Raw genomic sequence first — 25,670 nt, forward strand, 5'->3', positions numbered from 1 at the left:
GTTATTTTTAAATACTCTAACGGTCTCTATATAAAAGTAATATTACAAATCTATACTATATACCATCTATTATTGTACCGTTAAAATCGAAACATGAAAAGTTTAGTTGGTCGGTCGATCAAGTTTAATAAACCATTTCATATTTGATCCATAGACCTCCTTAATGTATAACAAATTATAATATATATTTTTTATTGTCTATTAAATTGATACATTAAAAATTAGGTTAATGTTATGATCAGTATTTGAGTCTACGCTTCCCTTTAACTTATAATATGTTTTATACTATATCATTAACTATTAATAACTAAATATTAAAATGCTTATTGGGTTGTTTCTATCTGGGTTTATGGGTCTCCTTAAATTATACTCCCTCCGTTATTATTTAAATAATAATATTCTCATTTAAAAATAATATTTTAACAATCTCATTTAAAAATATATATTTGACCTAATTATAAATTAGTTATTTGAAAGATTTAACAATTAAGAAATTATTCAGCTGTTAAATAAAAATTTTTCTTATGACATTACTCTATCACAATTTTACTTTCAATAAAATTCGTTAAATATAAAATATATACAATGAAATAACAAATACTATAACCGCCCGTGCATTGCACAGGTTTTAAGCTAGTTATTTATATTATTGGAGTTTGAGATCATTATTAGTATCAACAATAACAATTTATATAAAAAGTATCCTTCCGAAAAATCGAAAATCCTATTTTTAAAAGTGGGCTCAACAACCATGGTTTTGACCATCACTTCTAGCTTTTTTCATATCTTCATCCTTTCATCGATTAGCCTCCTTTGCTTTTTCATCTTTTCTTTTATTTATTAATCTTTAAATAAAATTAGTTTTAATTTTTATTAGATGAGATGTTATTGAGTATATGGCTATTAAGATTGTTGGCTGTGTTCATTTTTTCAAAATGTTAGGGTTTTATTTCATGTGTATTCATGCGAGTTTGGGTAGCTACTCTTAAAAGAATTTAAATGATGACTCGCATCGATTCTGACACGGTGCTAGATATCCTAAAAAATCATTTTCATAATAAAAAATTATACATAGTATAGGGATATTTGTTAAAAGTTTATACATATCCCTAAAATTATACATATTTTAGGGATATCTGTCTTGAAATAATTCCAAAACGAAGAAGAAAAGCATAAAAAGAGGGCGAGAGGAAGACAGTCAAAAGTGCCACGTACCGAGTCAAGGAGCCACATGTCACCATCGTGACTTGTATCTCTTTCACCTGAACTCACTCACGCTCCTGCTCACTCACTCGTTCCCACACCATCTCACCTCTCATCTCAAGCCTGCCAATCCATATATAACTCTCTCATTCAATTATTTTATAATTATTTATTATTTAACTCTCTCTCTCTCTCTAGGATTATCCAGATCCTCTTTCTATTCTCTAGAGAGAGAATCTGTATATACTCTCACTCTCTTGCATCCGATTCGGATCCGAGATTAAAACGCTGCTCCTCGCTCACCGATCCGCTGTAATCCCTCCAATTCGTTCTTATTTTATTTTTTTTTAATATCTGTTCTGTTTAAGTTTGTTATATTTGCATCGGAATGCGTGTATTAATCTCTGTGAGTAGGGGTGAGCAAAACCGAACCGGAACCGAAAAACCGAACCGAACCGTGTAAATTCGGTTCGGTTCGGTCCTAATTTTCTGAAAATTCGGTCCATTCGGTCCGGACCGAATAGACCGAAATAAAGTTCGGTCCGGTCCGGTCCGTAAAAAAATATTTCGGTCCGGACCGAATAGACCGAAATATATATGATTTTAATTAATATTTATATTATATATCTTATATGTTGTAATTATAATATCTAATTTGTAAATTTAATTATATCTATGTTTAATGAATTGGGGGTGATTAATTAATATGAAAATTTTAAAATAAAAGATGAATTTTAGTTTTATTTATAATATAATTTTTTATTTTAAAAATAATTTCGGTTCTTTCGGTCCGGACCGGACCGAACCGAATTATTTTGGTTCGGTCCGGTCCGGTCCATTATAAAACTTCGGTCCGGTTCGGTCCAAAAAAAATTAAAACTTCGGTCCTCGGTCTATTCGGTTCGGTCCGGTTTTGGACCGGACCGACCGAATGCTCACCCCTATCTGTGAGTAAGATCCTGATTTGTCTGGGTAGATATCTGTTGGTTTTCGTTATTCGTTTGAATATAAGTGGATTGTTTACTGCAATTTGTAAGTAGTTAAATTTGTGTCGATAGATAATGTGATAGAGCTTCGATATGATGTTTTTGAAATTGAAATTGAATTCTCGTTTGTATCGAAGAAGGCAGTGAGCTCGGTTCAGGAACTTGTTCATATGATAAAGGTTTCTATAGTATTAAAGGTGAAACAGGGGCTAGGTTGATTATTGAGAAAAGTCGTAGAATGACAGAACTCTAGGATGAAACTAAGTAGTTTTAAATTATTCCTAGTAGAAGAATATAAACCGGTTGTTTGAGTGGGGGAAAATTATCAGAACGACACGTATTAGAAAGATGGCCAATTTGAGCATCTGTATGACATGCGCACTTAAACTACGTATTTTTATTAAATGTTAACACATGTAGTGTATGACATATATGGCTCGCTTAAATCACTCATGTTATGCGTTACAACTGTTTTGTGTAATCTTTTTAGCAGAGGTGGTATGGTTGGACAAAACCAGATTGATTGACAATAGTTGATAGTCACTTTTCTATATACAGGAATAGAGAGATTGGCGTGCCTATAAGTTTTATTTTATTTTATATTGATGAAGTGAGTAAATGGTATGCGCATTTACGTTACAAAATGTTACTAGACATATTGTTTAGCTGTACTGTTTAATGTCAGGATGTCATGGATTTAATAGCTGGCTTTATTATGGTGTAAAGCAGTACGAGGGTGCAACTTGGAGAATCAAACGGAAGGTGGTATCGTTAGATGGTATGCAGCATTTGCCTAAGGCCTGCGCTTATTCAAACTGGGCATATATCGGCCAAACAACTAAGGGAAGATCTCAACTTAGCTTCATTACAAGTAGTTTGATTAAAGCTAAAAGCCCAAAAGATTTGTGGAAGTGCAACTTTACGACCTCCAGAAAGATGATGATGGATACAAGTGAAGCTTCTGGAAAGGGTCAAGTCTCTATCCCCTTACCTGAAAAGGATGACAATGGTACCTATGCTAGTGGAGGATTGAAGAGGTGATTGGGTGGTTTATAATTTGATCAATTGTTATGAACTGAGATTATCAATTTAGACTTTAGTGTTCAGACTATAACTTTGCTTGTCTTGGACTATGATGCAACCTATTAAGTTACAAAAAACAAAACACTTAATTGTTTAAGTCCGTTTACATTGTAGTTGGCTAGATTTACCGCTCTCTTTGGATAATAACTTGTATGGCTCTTCCCTTGGTAAGATTTGTGTCACTCATGTGCTGTATTTTGTATGTTTCCTTTAGACTGCATTTTACGTATGTTATTCACAACAAAACTAAATCAAAAAATATTATAGAAACATGTTTTCACTGACATGTGAGATTATTTACAGAGATTCTTTACCTTTTTATTCTACTTTTTGATCGAGTCATCTGATTAATGACAGTCCCTACAGCTCTATTTTATGTCCTTAGTGGCATAGCTGCTTAGATGTATGTGACACGGATGACGACTACACTCATAACCTTTTATATTTGATTATTGCTTTAGTCTCATATTTTTATGGAAAGTTTTGTCACTTGAATTTGAGAGCCATAGTGTTTGGCAGCTCATTCTGGTTCTGAAGCAGATGAATGAACGTTAATCACCTTTCGAGCGACATCTGTGTTATTAAATGTGCCTTAACTATGATGGTAGAATATATGGTGTTATGTAAATGTTGTAATTTTGTAGCTTTTACTAGTTTTTTTCTAGATTTGTCGGAGTATGGAGGAGACGGAGAAAACCTATTTAATGACATATTGAAGTATAATATGTAATAACATCTAACTAATTAGTAGGGTAGCTCCCAAGATACATAGAATAATTTATAATTTTAACTTTATATGGATGCTTATTGTTTAAATTCTCTAGATATGTTGCATGCATTGAGATTGCACGTTTTAAAATAATTAGATTCACTAAGAAGTTTTTTGTTCTTGAACCTTGTTGTGCCTAATGAACTATTGTAAAGTACTAATCTATGTCCAATCAGATGTAGTATAGAAAAGGATCTGGCGTATTGTTATATAAGATATCGACATATCGTGACATAGAGTCATAGATTATTAGAATGAAAATCTCTATATATTTGTAATGAAAGGCATGGTTATCCCAAAGATGACTAGTTGACCCAAAGGTACTCGGAAACTGAGTTCCTCGAAGCTCGACTTGGCGCTAGTTTAAACATAATTATGGTGTACCATTATCGATCCAATCAAAGACAATACACAAGGAGATTGAAATGAACATGATGTGATATTTGCTTGTTTTTCATTCTCCCTCGTGTTTTTATTTGGCTGGACATGGTTGATATTTGGTATTTGGATGCTATTAACTATGCTTAATTTGAACTTATTAATATATAACTTCTGTTTAAGATTAGAAAATTGATGTGTTAGATTATATATATATTTAATCTAGTAAATATATGTTATAAAAGACTTGTTGACTTTTTACGACTAGCTATATGACTTGTCGACTAGTCTTCTTAAAGGTACTAAAGCGCCAAGCCTCGACTTGACGCCATAATAACCATGATCAAAGGTTGTATATATGACAAGTGCTTTATGCTTAGTCATCTATATGCCACATGCAATAAGCGAGTGATTTTCTAGTAATTATTATATTCACATAAATCGTTTAATATACTTGGTTCTTCCAGTGGAAGACACGGGGGATCGGTTTTTATTATATCCTATGGGCGCTTAAATATATTGTAAAAGCAGATATAGAAATTCTCCCCCCCCCCCCCCCCCCCTCTCTCTGACTCTCTCTCCCCCTCTGTGTGTGTGTGTCATGTTTCTGGATTATGTCCACTAATTGTACACATCCAGACCATGCACAATAATATATTGGAAGCAAAAATGTTGAAGTTTCGCTGAAGACTTTTATTATGAATACATATTGTTCAAACTTGCCTTAGTTGCATATATTTGATTGGATGACAGGAAAATAGATAATATTAAACGACCGGTTTCTGCTGATTTTTAATAAATATGTAGGTTGTCATGTTTAAGGAGTTTACTTAATGTGCTCTGCTATTGACAGTGAAGACGGCAAACTGAGCTGCGGGTATGCAAGTTTCAGGGGAAAAAGAGCTTCTATGGAGGACTTTTATGATGTTAAGATTTCCAAAATTGATGGAACATCAGTATGCCTCTTTGGGATATTTGATGGTTAGGTTCTCATGTTATCCTTCCCTTGAATATGAACTGTTTATATATTAGCTGTGTTCTCAGGGCACTTAGATGTAATGTTTCTATCTTGAGTATGAACTTGAGCGAAGATTTGTTGCCTGGAAGTTACAACTTATAAAATAGCATATTATTGTGAGAAACACTTTCAAAACCTGCTGATTGCATTGACATTAATTTTGCTATATTCTGACATGGTACAGACTTGCATAGTTATCTAATGCAAATACAGAAATACAAAATTTTGATGGTATTGGTTCAGAACTGGCATGGCAGTATTAGATATTTAGGCTTATGGATGAAAAAAACTAATTAATTTGAAATAATCTGCATGGATTGATTCCTCATGCTTTAGCAAACCAAAATATATATTTCAATTTCTTCCCTTGTATATTAATATACATTGACCGGCTCTTACAGGTCATGGAGGTTCACGAGCAGCCGAATTTCTAAAGAATCATCTGTTCGAGAGTCTCGTGAAGCATCCAGAATTTTTTACCAACACAAGTTTAGCTATAAGTAAGCTCAAGTTTTTAATTTAACCTTGCTACCAGTCCTGTAGGTTGCTCTGCTTTTGGTGTTCTAAAAGTAGTACTTTTAGCCAGTTCAACATATAGTTACAAGTTGTTTTGTTTCCTATTTCAGTGTCTTGGTTCAACATTTTTGCTTTTGTGAAAGTCGTTTACCTCACAAATTGTAATTTACAGGCCAAACATATCAACAGATTGACAAGGACTTTTTGGAATCCGAGAAGGATACTTTCCGCGATGATGGATCAACGGCTTCAACAGCCATTCTAGTTGGAAACCATCTCTATGTTGCCAATGTTGGAGATTCACGGACAGTCATATCAAAGGCCGGGAAAGGTACCTAGTATAACTGTGTGTATATTTAGTTATATATGCACTCACGCGCGCGCACACACACACACTCGCACATCCTTTGACATTTGACCAAATTTTTTAAAGTTTATATTGTTGTTTCAAATGCTTACTGACAATGGAAGAATACATTCTGCTACAATATTTTTACAGACGGGAAACATGCTTAGGGATTAAATTACAATCTTAGAATTTTATAAAAATTTCGACCTGCATATCCTCCTTCGAGAAGATGGTTGTAATCTAAACAATATTCATCTGAATCCTGAAGTAACCCTTTTTACTAATTATAAACCGTACTCCTTAGTTAAAGCTCAAGTTTTATATTTATCGTAAAGGTAAATTTGATCTTTTACCCATGTATTTAATCCCAAGTTTGAGTGAGAAAATCTTAGAACTTGGTGTCCGACAAGAACATAATATTCAAAAACGAAGAGAACACTAACTACCTAAACACATTCAACGCCACATGATTGCAAGGTAGTTGAAATTATGCCACCAAATTATTAAGTCTTAAAATTGTAAAAATAATTACAAATTATTGTACAAAGATTTGTTTGACATGCTAATATATCAATTAATTGCATTCTTTAACAAACTTAGCATTTTAAGAATTATAATAGTATCTGAAGCGACGTAAAAAGCAGGACTTATATGTATTTTATAGACTACATAATGATTAATTTTTTAAAAATGGATGAACAAATAAATATTTATTGTTTCATAAATAGTCAAATTATAACAAAAGTACATATGCATTATATATATTTTTTTGAGGGTTTTTCTTTCTTACTCAACTTATTAAAACCCTTCTAGAAAAAAGACAAAATAAATAAATAAATTGAAAAATCGGGTTGAATTTGCATACCCAATTCAACTAAACGTGCAGGTAGGAGAGCAAATATATTTTCAATCAGAATTAGTAAAATGCGACTATGATTATTTCTATTAAAAACATGAAAAAATTTACTTTCTATTGTATATGATTACATATTGTTCATTTGCACATTTTTTAGGGAGGTAGTGAAATTGTTAATAAGTTTGTAAATAGTTTCCATTACTTTATTCTTTGATTTTTATAATATTCTGTAAATTGTATCCTACTAAAAGTATCTATATCTAATAATATTAATAATTTTTAATAATATTAATAATTAAATTTTAGAAAACAAATTGCAGAATATGCAATACGGGCATAATGCATGTTATTATCAACTACTTATCTTCTTATAAGTAAACTTGTTATATGAAGAAGGATCAATACATTCTGCTACTGTATTTTTAGAAATGCGTAAAATGTGCTGGATTAAATTACAATTGCATGACTCTATAGATATTTGACCTACATATCCTCCTGCAAGAAGAATGTTGTAATTTCATTATTATGATATATGAATTAGTGAATTACTAATATACCAACACATAGCCTTTTGGCTGGGGACTGTGGACCCTTGAGGAAAAATGGAAGTAACCAATGCAGTGAAAGTGAATCATAAAAAAAATTGAAGTATTTTAACAAAACATACGTCTGTACTTGAGGTTGGGATCAGGGAACTATGACATTGAGGAAGTGAAGGTTCAGACATCAGCATTAAGAATTCTGGTGAATCTTAGTGCCTATCTATTTTTAAAATGTGAAGCTAGTATTACTTGTTTATTCCTCATATTGATGTCACAGTGGACCTCATACGAACATTTCCACCCTCATTAGTCAGCTCTGTTGAACTATTCTCGTAATGTAGGAGGACTATGCAATGAAATGGAATGTTAGTATTTGTGAGTTGTTAAAGAAGCTATGGTGTTATTTAAATACAGAGACTTCTGTTTTACTTTAAGTTTGTGAAGTGGATCAGATGTTTCGAATTTTCTTCCCAGTTTATCATCATAATTGCTCTATGATGTTTTCTAAATTTTCGGAATAATATCAGACTACTTGCACTCATTCCCTCGATAACCGTGTTAAAATTTTGGATTTCGTTTTGTCACGGTTGCAGCAATTCCCCTTTCCGAAGATCACAAACCAAACAGAAGTGATGAGCGGAAGAGAATTGAGAATGCTGGTGGTGTCGTAATGTGGGCAGGTAAAAATCTATGCTGGTCTTCTCCTTGCTACTTTTAGGTAAGATAGAGGTTCTTTTATCTTGTGAAGTCATCAGGCTGAAATGTTAAGAGCTGGTGTGCTGGGGTGTTTTTTTCTTTGGGCATGTGCTGTCATGCAGTCCTACTTTGTAAAGGTGTTCTTCATGCATATATTAGTTTTGAAATGGCAGATCATTACAAGCTAAAAGAGGGTGTGTATTATTTGTTCTCGCTAATAGCTATGCATTATTTTGAAGCTGTGGCCTTCTCTTCCATAAGTTTTCAGAGTTTGTAAAATTACTTATACTGGTTGGAGCAACATTTCTAATTTAATTTCACATATTTATTTAGCCAAAACGACTTTTGGGTGTGCAACTGTTAAAGTGTGTTTTAGTTTTTGCTTTGAGCCTTTGGCAGTTATTGATGGTCTAGTTATATAGTTAGTTTTCATATCAATCTTCTATCGTAATCTGTCGTGGACCATATAATGTTGTTCTGAAGAGAGCGTTAAAAACAATTAGGAATAAAGTTCATATTTATCCCTAAATGTAAATTGGGACTAGGAGTCTTCTGTATCTTAGAAGAGGTGTACAGTTTTCTAGACTATTCTACTTTCTTCTTCATACACTCCAGAGCACATGGCGAAACTTCTCTTTTCTTTTACGTCCTTCTCTTTTCTTTTACTTCTCTTTCATGTATTATTCTCTCGCTATAATTAATAATGAACAAAGTTTTTCTTTTTATGATAAAACTTTGTAAGAATGTTTCTCCTGGAATGTATTGCTCCATGGATTAATTTGGGTTTTATGCTTCCAAATGAAGGAATAGGTTGTGTATTAATCTCTGTCTGATAGCGTATAGACAGGGTGGTTGGGTTGTTTTCTTCTCTCAAGCAAGCACTAAACAGGAGATGAACACTAAATCAGACCCTCAGAAACTGGCTGTATACGAAGTCAAGTATACGAGGGGAAAAAATGTAAAAGCATCATGAAGAGATTACCCATGGCTTATTAATATAAATAAGCCTAAATAAATTCCACACATATATTTTAAGTTTTTTTAATATCTTCTAATCTGGTACCAGGAACCTGGAGAGTGGGCGGAGTTTTGGCCATGTCTCGCGCATTTGGAAATCGCATGCTAAAGCAGTTTGTAGTGGCAGAGCCGGACATTCAGGTAGACCTGTAAAATTGGTACATCCTGTTGCATCTTTTTTGGAAAATTAAAACATCTTCTCTGCGGGGGCCGGGTAGGCAGGCTTTAAATATTTATTCATATGTTTTTTGTTTATTAATAAATAAAATAAAATGTATGTGGTGCTTGGTACCTGACCTCTACTGTATAGCATTGGATATTGGAATTGGTTTGATGCATTTTTTAGGATCCATTTTTAGATTATTTGTGGCATGTTTACTCATTTATACAAGCAGTCTGCTTCCCTAATTGTGAGCGGCAAAAATAACTTGCTGGTTGTAGTTGACCAAATTGACCATTTGGCATCCTTTAAATGGAACCTTTGTCAGCGTCCAAACATATTACTATTGTGTTAAGTTCTCCGTAAACATATCTAATGCTTTGAATCACATCTCTTCTAGGATCAAGTGATCGATGAGGATTTCGAACTGCTTGTGCTTGCAAGTGATGGACTTTGGGATGTTGTACCTAATGAGGTATATATTATTATGATTGAATACATATTATTTGCTAATTAGTTAGACTGTATTAAATATCTAATAGCAACAGCCAGGGGTAAGTCATTAATTTGCACATAAATGAAAAGGAAATAAAGGAAATCAGAGGTTTGTTCTGGCATGCAGAGCCGTCTTTTTGTCATAATTAAACAAAATAGATGGAGTTCAAATTGTATCGACATTAAGCCTTATAGCCTTAGATAGTTAGATATATGGCTCAGACTCTGTTCAGCAGAGATGTAATGTCCTGATCTCAGTTTGAAGTTGACCATGGTTGTGTTTATAGCTAGTTGGGTTTGATCTCAATTGTTCTGTTTTTTATGGATTGGTTTTGTTGTTTTTTCTACTTTAATTAAGATGTCTAAGATAGGATAAAGCAAATGTTTTTTTTGGCATGTCCAACTTCTATGCTTGGATCGTGTCATGTAATGTTATTTTTTGCAAGTTCAGACTGTGTTTCATATGAACTCTAATCAACATATAGAAGCAGACGAAAGTTTTCGAAGCAAAGCTTTGAGTCCTGAATCCTGATAACCTCGTGCTGCAGCAGACTATATGACTGAATTTCTGTTGCTCTTATTTTGTTTTTGTATGAAGGCCAATTTGGATCATCAATTGGTTTGTACTTTAATCTGGAATATAAAAAGATGAAACCATCTCTTCCTTTAAATATGCTGTAGGGTGTATAAATGTTCTTTATTATCAAGAACTGGTTTATGCTGTTTATTTAGATGTCTATAAGATATGAATAAATTTTTGGAATAGTTTTTTCCCTTGGAGGTGTAGTTGAATAGCCATTGTGTGATAGAGTTGTTAATGTAGTGTTTGAGAAAAGCTATGTTGACGTGTCACCTTGTTTTGTCAGGATGCTGTTTCCCTTGCTACTACTGAAGAAGAACCTGAGGCCGCAGCGCGGAAACTGACAGACACTGCTTTTTCTCGCGGCAGCGCTGACAATATCTCATGCATTGTCGTGAAGTTCCACCATGAGAAATCGGAACCTGTCGACCATTAGGCTTTGAAAAACTAGATTATCGACTTATCTTTAATCTTATGCCTTTTCAGACTGGATCTCCATCTGCAGTTGCACAACAACCAATAATGCATGCCATGCAAGAAGCTGGGTTTGTTGCTGTCATTATTTTTATTGCGAAGGAACAAAGAACCCATGTACATGTTTTTCCCCTTAGTGTTTTGTGGATCATTAGTTCTTCTTTTACCAAATACCATTAGCTTTTATTTATAGAGATTAATGTTTTTACTTTTGCGCAGTGACCTGCCGACTTGTAGAGTCATAGACACAAGTCATGTTTCTTGCATTCTTGTAGGATTCTTTCTTTCAATGCATATTGTTTTGCTGAACCTTTTAATATTGTTTAGTCTCTACAGAGGTATAATTATCTTGCGGTTCTGAATCATCATGTTTACTGATCTGAGAATAGCATCATTGAATGCTAAAGTGCTATTCTGACACAATAATGGAGCTTTTTTGAGTCTCATTACCTGGGTTTTTGTTGAACAAACCATATCTTGACTTTTCGTATATTCAACTATAGTGTTAAGATGCAGGTATCCCGGTATAAAATGGAGTGCCATTCAGTTGTGCGAAGAGCAGCGGAAGAGCATATCCAAGAGACGAGCAACCAACTTTTGTCTGCATTGCTGATAAAAGTTTGTTACAACTCAGGAGCAGTGTTCTAAAAATCCCCGATTTAACCGATAAATCCCCGATTAATCCCCTGCAAGGTCGGCCACCGATCCGATTTTTGAAATCCGATTAATCCTTATATATATTTAATAATCGAAATATATGTGATAAATTATCAAAATTAAAATACTATATTACTTTAAATATGAATAATTATATAGTTTATAAATATAGTAAATATATTAGTTACTAAATAACTAATATAATAATAACTAAATATTAAATAATATTTTAATATTAAAATAAACCCGATTTTAACTCCGATTAATCCTTCCCGATTTCCAGTTAATCCTTGAATCGGTAGCTCAACCGATTAGGTCCGATTCCCGATTTCCGTAACACTGCTTAGGAGTACTGACTTGAGTATAACTGTGTCAAACGTACGTGCTCTGTTTTAACTTGCCTTGAAGATTCACCTGGCCTTGAAGATTCTTGGGCTGGGTATTATAAAGTTAAAATTGTTATTTTAATTTACTTTTTAATTATAATATTAACCATATATCTTTGTTCAGATTTTTTCTTAAAATAATGATTGAAACTATGTAGTCAAAAATTTGGAATTGTGTCACAAGAAAAATAAAGTGATCTATATTTCAAAATAAAGAAAATTTGAATATTCACGTTGAAACAATTTTAAACTATTACAAAAGCTATCAATCACATAATTTCTATAACTTAAATAGTTTTAGAATACCATCAAACTCCAACAAAAAAATCTGAAATATATATATATATAATTTTAAAGTTTCTTGTATCAAATATGTTAGTTTAGCTCCCAAAATAATCTAAAAAATTATGAAATTTAAATATTAAAAAATACATCCCATCTATTAGTGGGGTATAGAGGGATATACCATGATTAGATTTTAACCCTGGTTAAATATTAATCAGGGTTAAGGGTTTGAGTCAAAAAATATATAAATATATACACAAATTATATATTTATTTATTTATAACAGCCTCATCGCCGTTTTGTTTCTCTTTTATTACGATTCAATCCTCCTTTCTTAGGTCAGTGACTCAAAAGAAAGGGTTTTGCGTTTTCAAATTAAAAATCTGATCTTTCATCTGCTCGTTTGATTTGGTGAGAAGGAGAAGCTTAACAAGCCCTTCATTTACTCTGCAATTAAATCTTTCTTTTCTCAGGTATTTGATTTCATTTAATTTTGAGTGTGTACATTTTATGCAATGCCTTCTGTTGGTAAATCTGGGGTTTCATTCTTGAAAGTTGGAATTGTGTGCTTTGTACATGAAATTTTGATGACCCATTTCGTTTTTTTGTTTGGTTTTGTGCATCTCGTTGCTCTGTGATTACGTGTCCTTGAATTTGTTGATATAGCTTTTTAGAGGGGGGGGGGGGGGGGGGGGGGAGCTTGTTATTGGGAGAGAAAGAGAGGGGGAGAGAGAGAGAGAGCATAATTCTGCTTTGATATACAAGTCACCGTGTGAATGTTTATTAACTTTCTTGTGGTTTTTTTGAGTGTTCAGTATTTTACCTAAGATTTGAACTTGGGTTCGAATTGTTAATGCGAAATGATTTTTCTGGATTGAGGTTTAATTCCACCTTCCATGTTTGGATGGATATCAAACAATTAGCATTTAGCATATATGATAGGTTTTTACTTTTTAGAATGTTGAAGTAAATCTAGAGCTTGTAGATTTGATTTGAATATTGAATGTTTTGATGCGGTAATTGATATTTTTTTTTATTTCAGTTTGTTTATGTTAGATATATTGAACACAGATGAATTTTGATAGATATGTGTTTTATATTATTGAGGCAGGGGTAGTAGAGCTCCGCGCTTAAAGCGAATAGTACATATTAGCGCTTGGAATTTAATGATCCTTCGCGGTTAAAGCTATGACAATAATGGAAGTAATGTGAAATACTGTTTTCTTGGGGTTTCTAAACTTGATTTCAGTTTAATAAGTTTGTATGTTGTTAAATAAGAATTGTTATGCAGAATACTGTCTGGATTGTCATACAAGATTTAATTTGAAAAACAAAACCATGTAAAATTTTATGATTCACATAGCAGCTTATGCTACAATTGCTTAAATGACATTGTGTTGCTTGTATATGACTTTTTTCTTGTTTGTTATATTTTTATTCTTTCATAAATCATGTAGTTAGCCATTTTCTTTAATTGTTATCAATGATTTGATTTTGTAAGCAATCCTAATAAATTGGTTTCTTTTGGGGATGTTCTGAATCAGGTAATCGATGATTGTTAGGTATCTAATTTGACATATTGGTGGCCCTTAGCTTTCTACCTTCCGATACCATTGGCCTATATCTGCCTGATTTTTGATCTCTTTGTAGTCAACTGAAAAGAAATAGTCACAGGTTTACATTGATAGTTAGTTCTGGAAATCATGGAATGCAATAAAGATGAGGCCATAAGGGCACAGACAATTGCTGAGAAGAAATTCAAGGACAGGGATGTTGTTGGTGCAAGAAAATTTGCCTTAAAGGCCCAAAATTTGTATCCACAACTTGACGGTATTTCGCAAATGTTGAGCACGTTTGATGTTCATATTGCTGCAGAGAACAGAGTAAGTGGTGAAATGGACTGGTATGGAGTACTAGGTATAACGCCAACAGCTGATGATGATACAGTAAGGAAACAGTATCGGAAGTTGGCCCTCTTGCTACACCCTGATAAAAACAAGTCTGTTGGTGCTGATGGTGCCTTTAACTTTATCTCAGAGGCTTGGAGTTTGTTATCTGACAAGGCGAAGAGGTTAGCTTATAACCAGAGGAGGAGTAGTGTAATGCTTCAACAGAGAGTGCATACACAACCTCAAAGACCATATTCAGCACCAAATTCGAATGGAGTTGGTCACTCTACAAATAGCGTACATTCGAAACCAACAAGTCAGAGGACTACTTTTACCCCTGCACCCTCTCGACCAACAACTCAGAGGAGTACTGCTGCCCCTCAGCATTTTCGAAGACCTGATGCCTTTTGGACTATGTGCAGTCATTGCAAGATGCAGTACGAGTACTTGAAAGAATACCTTAATGCCTCCATTCGTTGCCCCACTTGTCGTAGTATTTTTATGGCTGCAGAGGTGGTGCCACCAGTTGAGCCATTTCACTCAACTTCTCAGCACTCTAATCAAAATCTTGGGAATCATGCTCCTAGTAGCATTAGTGGAAGAAATACTGTAGCCTCAGAAAATGCACGAGAAGGCGGGTCTACTGTTCCTAATATATCTAAGCATACAGATTTTTATATGGGTGCCGACCCTACTATGGGACAAACTGTTAAGGCTGACCCGTTCGTTGCAGCAAAGGCATCAAATGTTTATCAGCATGCAAAGTCTAGATTGAAGAGGGAATATGAAGGGTCACAGGGTTCTACTCTAAAGGGAGAAGCCTCCTTAAAAAGAAGAGTTTTAAATGGTAATGATATCCATTATGGAGTCAGGCCTCCATTTCAGATGCCCTCGGATTATAGTAAAAATAGCAAGGGGTATGTATCAGGATTGCAGGGGTTTGTAGGTGTAAACAGTAGGCCCAAAAACACTAGAGAATTGACGCCTCTTGAAAACCGAAAAATGCTAACCGACAAAGCTATGATGGAGATCTGTAAGAAGCTGAATGAATGGAAATCGGAGGCTCTTAATATGGCTGCAGAGAAAGAAAGGAGAGGAGAAAAAATGGACTCTGCACTGGCAGATAGTGTCGCCAAGTCTTCCATGACTAAAAGAGATGACAAAGCTGGAAAGAATCTTGGAACCAAATCTGCTGATGATGGAAAGAGTGAGGTCCCTGTACTGTCGATGAATGTTCCAGATCCTGATTTTCATGATTTTGACCAGGATAGGACAGAAATGTCATTTGAAGATAATCAAGTCTGGGCTGCATATGATGATGATGATGGCATGCCTCGGTTTTATGCTTTTGTCCAGAAGGTGATTTCCCACAAACCATTTAAATTGAGGTTTAGCTGGCTTGCCTCAAAAACTAACAGCGAGTTTGGTTCAATGGAGTGGGTAAGTTATGGTTTTGCCAAAAGCTGCGGAGACCTTCGGATTCAGAAATATGAAGTCATCAAGTCTTTAAATACATTCTCACACAGAGTTAAGTGGACTAAGGGTCCACGCGGGGTAATTCAAATATTTCCACAGAAAGGGGACATTTGGGCTCTCTATAGAAATTGGTCCAATGACTGGAACGAGCATACACCTGATGATGTGATTCACAGGTACGACATGGTAGAGGTGCTTGATGACTACAATGAGGAAAAGGGCATTACTGTTGCTCCACTGGTCAAAGTTGCAGGTTTCAAGACAGTATTTCGTCCCCATCACAGTAATATAATGACAATACCGAAAGAAGAGATGTTCCGTTTCTCCCATCAGGTTCCAAACCATGTGCTTACAGGACAAGAAGGACCAAATGCTCCGAAAGGTTGCCAGGAGCTAGATCCAGCAGCTACTCCTTTAGACCTTCTTCAGGTGATTGATGAAGTTGAAGTTCCTGCTGTGGAGAATCATGGGCTCGCGAACAAAGAGATATTGCCGAATGCTTCAGGGATCAGTGTAATATGAAAACGCTGAATATCTGAAATATGTTTGGTCAAAACGAAAGGTACTTAAAGTGATCCTGTATACAAAATTTACCAGGAGAAATAGTCAAATTAGCTTTGTTATATCTTTTATCTGAAGATTATTGACAACACATACCACATGTTTTTTGGTATTTCAGTTCCCTCCATGACTTATTAACAAAAAATATTCACTCCGATGTTTTTTGATGAATAAGTGGATTAATTCTGAAATTTGAGTTCTTTGCTAGACTCTTTTTTTTTTTTTTTTTTTTTTTTGCAGTTGTACTGGAAATTGCTATATGACATACATTGTCCATTCAAGTCAGTATGTTGATGAAGTTTAAGACTGTTGATGGTTTTCCCAACAGCCCAAATAGTGGATTTTTCGTTTAGCAACTACACTAATCCTAGAAACAAACCATTGACTAGGCTTGTTAGTTGTTTGTGGTTGTGAGATTGTCAGTATTCACCACATAGTACTACTACTGCCTCCGTTCATAAAAAATATCTACTTTTTGACACGCATCTTAAAGTATTTTGACTATATAGTTTGAAATTTTATTTTTGAATTTTTTTTTCTGAATAAAAATATTATATCAATACTTTTATTCACAAAAAGAAATAATTAAAAATAACATTTCTAGCTATGTGGTCAAATTACTTTAAAATGTGTGAAGAAAAGTCAAAAGGGAGTACTCCCTCCGTCCCCTTTTACATGTCCCCGTTTTACCTTTGACCAGTCAAATTGACTATATTTTGACTGAAATTTTACATATATCATATAATTCAAACAATAATAAAAATTATATCATTAGAAAGTATATTTAGTGTATTTTAATATGCAACTTTCAGATTTCGAAAATAATAAAGAGATAATTTGTAATGTTTAGTCAAAATTTGACCAATTTGACTGGTCAAGAGTCAAATGGGGACATGTAAAAAAGGATGGAGGGAGTAATATTTTATGTGGCATGCAAGCTGAAAAGCAAAGACTTCTATTTTTGTCAGGTAAATGCAAACACATTTCGGTTTAATGAAAATTATACTCGTCTTTTTCGATACATTTGTTTACAAATGAATTAGCTGAGGATGTAGTCAAATTGCAATATAAAGCTTTTCAATCTACACGTTTGGCTTAAACTGTATTGACTTATAAGTTAAAATTTGTGTTCTGGTTAATTTAGGTACCATTTTTACTTAACAGAAATAAATCATTTATTTCTAAAAAAACAAAGAAATACATAATTTGTATTTTATTCTGAAAATAAGTGAGTTATTTCTGTAAATAAAGAATGTTAAACATCTTTCAAATATTGAATAACTGAAATATATTATATAAATATAAACACTTTTGGAAAAATCAATTCTTATTTTCATCAGGTAAGAATTGCCGAAGCCTTAACTTGGCTGCCATTGTATCGACTTCTGAACTCATCTTTTTCGATACATTTGTTTACAGATGAGGAAGAAGTAATGATCACATAGTTAAATTATAGTTTTACTGATCATATCAATATAATTAGTCTATCAATCTGGATTATGCATGTACATGTTCTATCAATCTGGATTCACATGAATATGTATCTGAATTTTGCTATAGTTTTTCTAAATTTTTCATCTTTTGGACAACCACCATAACAACTTACATTTACAGATGCACCGACCACTTTACATGTTCTTTAGGCAGTAATTTCAAGGAGAGTAAATTATTACTGGTTTCTGCATTAAACTTTCTATCTAAATCTTTTTTCTTGTCAGGAACTTTCTATCTAAATCTTAAATCTATTAAAATCACAAGAATTACTATACATTATACAACTCAATTTCTGCATGTAATTAACTTGCAACTGATCTCTCACATGCGCTTGAGCATGCTGTGAGAAAACAAATACATCTTCATGTTTTATATATAACTAAGCTCAGTTGTAAAATCTCTGCCCAGAGCCTCGAATAAATATGAAGCTGCTAATATACAGTAGGAATATCAAATTATATAATCAAAGCAAAGAAGAAATGGAAGAAGTCGTTTCTGCATGATATGTGGATCAAATGAGTTTACAGAGCAACTTAAAAGCCATAGACCTAGAGTATGATTACAGAATAGTATTACAATAGGACACAGACAGACACGGTGATGTCATGTAAATAGAAGTATCAATTGCTCAAGTCTGACCAACAAGAACATCTCTGTAAGGGGTTGGATTCGGAGTTGTGGTATGTTGAACTTCTACATTATTCCTTTTTCTCCTCCCCTGCTCTTCTAGGATGAGAGGGACTCGGGCTTCCCGTTCATCAGCTAATCGTTCTTGTGCTCCGCGTCTTAGTTTCTCTAGCCTTAGACCATCTACTTGTTGCATCTTGAACACTTTGATCACATTTGCTAATCCACCAACGAAAAACAGAAAGCTTCCACATATACCTAACCAGATCAGTGTTCCACTCTGCATCCAGAAATACATTTTGTTTAACAAGTATATCCTAATACAATTTCTAAGAGAAAGTAAAACACATCAGGGCCTATAATTGATAGACAACATATTAATATCATACGTGACACTCTGCCCCCTTTTTGCGGGCAGCATAATAGGCAGAATTCTTCTACGAAAGCAGGGCAGCATGATAGGCAGAATTCTTCTATGGAAACATAATATATACATACTTAAATTATTTTCATAAACTTTAAAGGACAAACTAGAGTCACTAAAAGGTTCGGAGTTGGGTGGTTTTTGTCAAAATTACTGGACCAGGAAACTCTCTTGTTACTTGTGCGATGTCATACCTCCAAAACAGACCACGGAAGTGATACATAATCATTAATTTGAATCGACCAAGTAAATAATGAGATATGGCTCTCAATTCAGACGGAAAAAAAAATGAAAAACGTCTCTAGAACATTAGAGCTACATTATATTCACATTTCATGTCATATTAAACCATTGTTCTGATAAGTTTTACTATAGCAGTGTTGCTCAGAAATTGTCATATTAAACCATTATTCTGATAAGTTTTACTATCAGCGTATGGCTCAGAAAAGTCTGCCGCTTGATACTCCTACAGGGATACAATGGTTGTGCATCTAACCAAAGTAGTCCAGGTTAACCTGCTAAAAGGCTTAACAGATACTTCCTGGTCTAGGCATTTGTAAGAAGATCGTAATGGTAAACATTTGCCTGAATTTTTAGAACAGAGTCGAAAACTAACTTCAATATTACCAAATCCTGATTGAGCTACATATATTGTAAAGGTACCCTCTCTACGAAAACTATATGCTTACCAATAAATCTAGTCCATGATGAAACATTCCTGCCTGCTCTTGGCAATTCAGCACCGATCCTACCAAGAACAGTAAGCTTCCCAAAAGGAACGGGATGTGAACGCTCTCTTGCAAAACCTGAACATGAGCATCCGCCCTTTCATAGATCTGGCACGAGTTGTGTACGGATCCTAGCAACCACAAAGCAGCACCTGCAATTAGCATGTTCACTGCATGTTTCTCCCATTTATAGTAACCATATCCCATTTCCTCCTGCATGTATATTTTTATTTTCATATTGTTAAAAAACTGTATAGTCCCTCCTCTAATCCTCTTTCATATCAGATTTACACTACCACACTACTAACTCGGAAATCTAAATTATTACTACTAATCACTAATCAGTCGCTGAAAATCCTAATATTGAAATTGTGTCTCACCAAAGATACAACTACATCATATCACTCAGACAATTACACAACCAATTAGCTAAAAATAACAATTACACAATCCACGAAATTTTATTATGCAATCCTTGAACTTCAGCTACTAAAGCTTTGTAACGAAATATTTAGCACTAAGCACACCTAAATTAAACTACAGTAGAATCGAATTTCGTATTAACTAACTATAATCATTCAATAAATAAAAATCACGAATGATATACGTACGCACCTGAATGAAAATAAAGAGAATAGCCAAAAAAGAAAGGAGCGTCCCAATGGACTGGACCACAGGCACGGCAAATTCCACAAGGCCCAATTGCAAGTCATGTTCCATCAACGAAAAAAGCCTGTAATCAATGCCCGCAAGATGAGCCACCAAATCATGAACATTCACAAGTATAATGAATCCAAGCCCAATGAGTATCACCACTAAGCCCGATCTGCGCTCCATAGAAAACTGTGCAACGAAGCCACCGAGTAACATAACAGTTGCAAATACGTAGAGCCCAGCGTTCATGTACTCGGATCTGTTTCGGGTCCGGACTGGCCCGTACATTCGGCTCTCGCGTGCTGACGCTAGCTTCACCATTTTGGTTTAGATTCACGAAGCTATGTTTGGTTTTGTTTGTGAATTGTAATAATGTGAGAGTGTAGTAGTAGATGAAAAAGAGGTGATGATATAATAGAGAGAGAAATGGTCAGATTAGTAAAATATTGCATAATTGAGCTACGTGTCTTCGTGCATGCAGTTCTACGAGTTGTGTGACACGTGTATACTTGCATTTTTGGATCTGGGTGAATATGTGTAACATAAATGAAATGCATTTAATTTTCCATTTCGACGCGTTTGGGTTTGGAGATAAAGTCTGTAACATACTTCGTGGGCTGTTCAAAATAAAGTTCTGTGATGTTGGGGGCCCTAACACGAAATTGGACAGAGGCGTCGAGGCCCGTATTGATTACTTCATGGGTTTGGGCTTGTGCGTTTAGGTACTAGGACCCATTATTCAAGCAAAGCCGGGAATTCATCATTACGAGTTCGATGAAATCAGCTGAAAAGTACGACCAAACTCAGATTTACTTTTTTTTGTTATAGAGAAATCAAGTATTAATTGCAAAATTATTTCAAAAAAAAAAAGTATTAATTGCAAAATAAAACAATGCCTCAAATTACATTAATATATAATTTATTTGATGGTTTAAAATATTTTAAAGTAAACATGTTTATTTATTTTATTACTTAATCAAACAGAATTAATATCTAATTGCTCATGACATCTTTATCCGGCTATCGATTTCGACTCCGTAAAATTTTGTGATATTTTATGGAGTATCGACCGAGTAAGTATCATAGTAGACAACATACTTCGTTTTATATCTAATTAACTTCGTAAACTTTATTTTGGGTTTTTTGTTTTTTGTTTTTAATTATAGACTTATAGTTACTGTGATCACGTGTCCCACTGTGTATGTTCTCCCATTGTGGCACTCAATTAATTTGGTCTGTGCTATTCACAGACACTATTGTATTGATGACGATTCAATTATTCCACTTTATAATTTTAAGGACCATTTTCACTAATTACCCTTTCATTTGTCCATTGTGTCTAAAACCCAACAATTCGAATAATAATAATAATATCCAAAACTTGTCATCGGACCACTGCCTTAATAGTACATTAATATTCTGTGCCCATCTTCATAACAACCTGTTAATTTGTTTATCATCAAGATTGAATAGAGTTGCAAGATACTAACCATATAATTTTGTTCCGTTTATATCCCGCAAATCAATTACTGTCCTGAAAAATAGTACAAGATCCATTTGATATTTTCTCCTGACATCTTTAAATCTTAGATGAACTGATACTGATACTGAATTTCAACATTTGATGAGCCCCTGCACCACTAATTAGATGGTTACATGATCATCATGAATACAGCAGATAACGAAGAATGTTATGGTCTATAGCGTAGGTCATCAAGAATGTGGCGCAGCTTATAGCACGTAGATCGTAACTTTTGGCCACTAGCTACACTTCTATATAGACAAGTACATAATCTATAAACTTAAGTTTCACCTAGAGGACACATAGGTTACTTACCCATAAGCGGACTACATATGAAATGTGGCTAGCCAGGGAATTTTTGTTATAGCCATCGCTAGCTAATCACGTCCTTTCGACCATCATGCGTGCAGTTATTGTTTCACGTAGCACAAATGATTATAAAATAGATACTGGTCCATGCTCTTTTCAAATATGTAATCATATTGGTTGCTGGTATACATTTATTATAGCTAGGTTTCATGTTCGATGCTTGCTGTGTTTATTTCAATGTTATTGAATCGAATGATTGCTATCACACTCGAATACATTATAATACTAATGCCATCATTTTTTGGATACCGCTTTGATCGTTTCTGATCGAATTATAATACTAATGCCATCATTTTTGGATACAACTTCGATCGTTTCTGATCGGGCAATTATAGTTATCAGCTTCATGTTATATCAGCGACTATAACAAATTTATCTGAGTAATCAAAGAAATGACCGCAAACTTATGTTACGAGGGGACAAGGGCTTCCTGGAGTTCAAGCACCCAGGTCAAAATCGGTTTATAAAAACCCTAATTTCCGCATATTTTTCGAATACCTATATATATAAATGATTCTAAAGTTTCATGATTCTAAACTTTTTAGGGGAGCTCTAGACATAAAATTTGTTCGTCTGTAATTAAGACCACCCTGAAGACGGTTCATGTTTTGATGTCTGATGCCAAGTTTTAATTATTAAGTGTACCATGCACCGGGAAGAAGAGCCGGAAAATGAAAATGTTTCACAGATATCGCCGGAGTTGAGGCTAATACAAATTTGATTAATTAAACAATTGCATTAATGAGAAACTACAGGATGGTACAAAAGGACTAGTTAGATGAAAAAGCAAAAACTAATCGCAGTAAAGTAAAGATAATACTTCCAAATTCCCCCACATGCAGTGATCAGTTGTATTATTGCTTGCTAGCTGCAGCCTCATTTTCAGCTCTGACGCCCAATAGAGAAAGAGCGGAAGAAAGGCAGTCACATTTAAGTCATGCATGCAATTAACCATTCATTTTCCTTTCGATCTTCTCATTCGATGCTCAGCAAAATGTTTGCTGGACATGGAGCGCCAGGTCTTCTGCGCTTAGTGTACATTCGATTCCAATCTATCAACAAAAACAGAAATACCCAACATCAATCTTTAGACTGAATTATGTGTAACTACATTCATCTGATTAAGCGTCATTGTTCAAATATCTGGAACACGAACACCGCTTGGGGTGAAATGCAAAATAATTGTTTTCACTGCTCTCGATGTTTATTGAACTTGACCTCGCAAATGTAAAATTTATACATGTACTAGTATATATATCCAGGAGAAAAAGTACAGGACAGTAATCTAGTGGTTCTGTGCATGGAAATGGGAAGACAGTGTTGAAGTGCCATGCACATATATAGGAACCAGTAAATTTCTCCTAGTTTTCAGTGAAGACTGCTAATTGTAGTAAACTTGAAATACCCGTTACAAGTTCACTGCCAGTACAACTCTGTCTTTTACTCTCTTTTAACAGTAGTTACACCAGAAATGATTACATGTATGTTAAATGATGGAATTTTTTCCTTTCAAAATTCAATTCATTTTTGAAAGTTGTAACTATACCAATCTACCATACTGCAATTTTCTACCTAACAGTACTTTCTGTCTAATTTAATTTAAGATAGAGAGACAAAAAAACACTTCCCCTCCCCACACCTTGTGTTTCTTTTTTGCCAAATATATGGGGGTAAATAGTGTTTCAGCTGGCAAGAATATATGTTTCTCGGACCTTCTTTTTTCTAAAAAAAAATTAAAAATTAAAAAGAACTAAGTAACAAAATATGAATATGAGAAAGTTCTGAATTACCTTGATGGTGAAAGAATTGATCATGGTTTCCTCAGCAGTACTGAGGCTCACATTGAGGATCTCGAGTGAGAGATCTTCGAGGGCTGTGATGATCTTGAGGGTTTGGCCAGGTATTCTAGCAGATACAGTCTTTAGCAGCAGATTAGGCCCTGAGAATTTCACTTCCACATCCGCAACCCCGGACTTTGAATTGGCAACCAGCTCGTTAGCTGCAGCCATGGCATTGTGGTGATTGACAGAGGGCGAAGAAATAGGAGACATGATGGTCGGAGATAAGTTATAAGCAGCTGACTGCAGCAAGTTACCATGGTGCTTGTAAGGGCTAGTTGGTGTTCTTGGGCTTATGGGTAGGCTTGGTATTAGTCTAGGACTTATTGGGGGTTTCCTTGGGCTGATTGGTAAATTTCTAGGACTTGAGACCAGCCTTGGACTTAGGACTTCACTGTAAACCTTCCTTTGCTTCTTTGCCTCTAGGGATTGTAGAACTTGCTGCAACTCAGTAATGTAGTCAACTACACCTCCTACTATGGATGCTTGATCACCCTGTTAATGTCCAATATTAAGACAATTATAAACTGATGTAATTTCAGCAAAGAATAGATCGAGCAACTTCAAATTATTTTGGTGCAATTAATTAGCATTAATAATAAATAATAGTATTTTAGTGTTGATATATGGTTGACCTAATATATATGCATATCATATGTGCGTGGTTCGTTAATAATGCAATCAAAATTCAGGTTCGTTAAGGTTAAGTGACCTTATCGATCCTAGCTAGAGCTAGATTAGAGAGGTTATATATATTCCGGAAATGACTATTGAAAATTGTAGAGTTGTTTTAGAACATTTTATACAGTTTTTAATTTGTCATGAAAATTTTGAATAGCTCTGAGAATTAAACGACTCACTCTTTTGACATAGAAGCAAGGCATAAGCGAACGCAAGACGGACAGATTGTCATTCATCTGCTTCCTGCGGTTGCGTTCCACAGTAATGTGGGATACCTTCTGCTGCCCATCGATATTCGCATCTTCCTCTGCTGTCACCGCTACCTTCTGTTTCTTGGACTTGTGTGAAGTACTAACCGCCTCTAGCTCCGTCCCGATTTGATCTTCTGAAGGAACAGCATCGAAAGAAAATGATGGATTTTGTGGGACTAAGTTTGTACGAGCAGTCCCCGGCTGCTGATTATCAAAACATTGCGGGGGCAAACGAGATTCATGAGACAGCGGGGGTAATGAGTTGATATTGGACGTCGACACTTCATCTAAGGCCTCGAGAATACTGAAAATATCCTCCGGCGAGGCGACGGAGAAATTGGATTCGAGGAATTGATTGTCGGAGTCTTGGAAGAATTCAGGTAACAAAGTATGCATGCTGTTCTCATGAACGCTCATATTTTTGTAAATGAGATGTTAAACCAGAAGAAAACAAATCAAGCAAATGTAGACTATGGATTTGGTTGTCAAGATCAAGAAAAGAGATCAAATGCTTAAAACTAGAGCGCTTGAGTCTGGTGAGCTGGAATGATCCTTATGAAAGAGACCAAACTATCACCATCATTTATATATATTTGTTGTCATTACATTGTAGATTACATAATTCACATGAGAGAGAGGGAGAGGGAGAGAGACGGAGAGAGAGACTATAAATTTATAATACAAGGAACTGGCGTTTATAAACTGA

General features: G+C 34.6%; 4 protein-coding genes across 4 annotated transcripts; 2 read left to right on the forward strand and 2 right to left on the reverse strand.

Annotated features, from left to right (window-relative positions):
• Nucleotides 1–2,878: 2,878 nt before the first annotated feature.
• Nucleotides 2,879–11,431, forward strand: LOC108228079 (probable protein phosphatase 2C 76). Its single transcript, XM_017403556.2, is given in 9 exon segments — nucleotides 2,879–3,007; nucleotides 3,010–3,226; nucleotides 5,273–5,400; nucleotides 5,839–5,937; nucleotides 6,126–6,284; nucleotides 8,294–8,380; nucleotides 9,463–9,554; nucleotides 9,974–10,048; nucleotides 10,935–11,431. Coding segments are annotated over 9 exon segments (1,050 nt in total). The 5' UTR covers nucleotides 2,879–2,964; the 3' UTR covers nucleotides 11,085–11,431.
• Nucleotides 11,432–12,740: 1,309 nt separating this feature from the next.
• Nucleotides 12,741–16,583, forward strand: LOC108224256 (uncharacterized). The gene is made up of 2 exons (XM_064079850.1): nucleotides 12,741–12,923; nucleotides 13,995–16,583. The coding sequence occupies exon 2, from the start codon at nucleotides 14,154–14,156 to the stop codon at nucleotides 16,335–16,337; it is 2,184 nt and encodes a 727-aa protein (XP_063935920.1). The 5' UTR covers nucleotides 12,741–12,923; nucleotides 13,995–14,153; the 3' UTR covers nucleotides 16,338–16,583.
• Nucleotides 16,584–18,330: 1,747 nt separating this feature from the next.
• On the reverse strand, nucleotides 18,331–20,725 carry LOC108226983 (uncharacterized). Its single transcript, XM_017401978.2, has 3 exons — nucleotides 20,265–20,725; nucleotides 19,611–19,862; nucleotides 18,331–18,777 (listed from the first exon to the last, which is right to left on the reverse strand). Exons 1-3 carry the CDS (start codon nucleotides 20,622–20,624, stop codon nucleotides 18,499–18,501), a joined length of 891 nt encoding a protein of 296 aa, XP_017257467.1. The 5' UTR covers nucleotides 20,625–20,725; the 3' UTR covers nucleotides 18,331–18,498.
• A 2,185-nt stretch (nucleotides 20,726–22,910) lies between these two features.
• Nucleotides 22,911–25,670, reverse strand: LOC108226659 (transcription factor SPEECHLESS). Its single transcript, XM_017401651.2, has 3 exons — nucleotides 24,893–25,670; nucleotides 23,985–24,527; nucleotides 22,911–23,246 (listed from the first exon to the last, which is right to left on the reverse strand). The coding sequence occupies exons 1-3, from the start codon at nucleotides 25,379–25,381 to the stop codon at nucleotides 23,181–23,183; spliced, it is 1,098 nt and encodes a 365-aa protein (XP_017257140.1). The 5' UTR covers nucleotides 25,382–25,670; the 3' UTR covers nucleotides 22,911–23,180.

The sequence above is a fragment of the Daucus carota genome, chromosome 6 (assembly GCF_001625215.2).
Source record: "Daucus carota subsp. sativus chromosome 6, DH1 v3.0, whole genome shotgun sequence".
In the NCBI taxonomy this organism is placed as follows: domain Eukaryota; kingdom Viridiplantae; phylum Streptophyta; class Magnoliopsida; order Apiales; family Apiaceae; genus Daucus; species Daucus carota.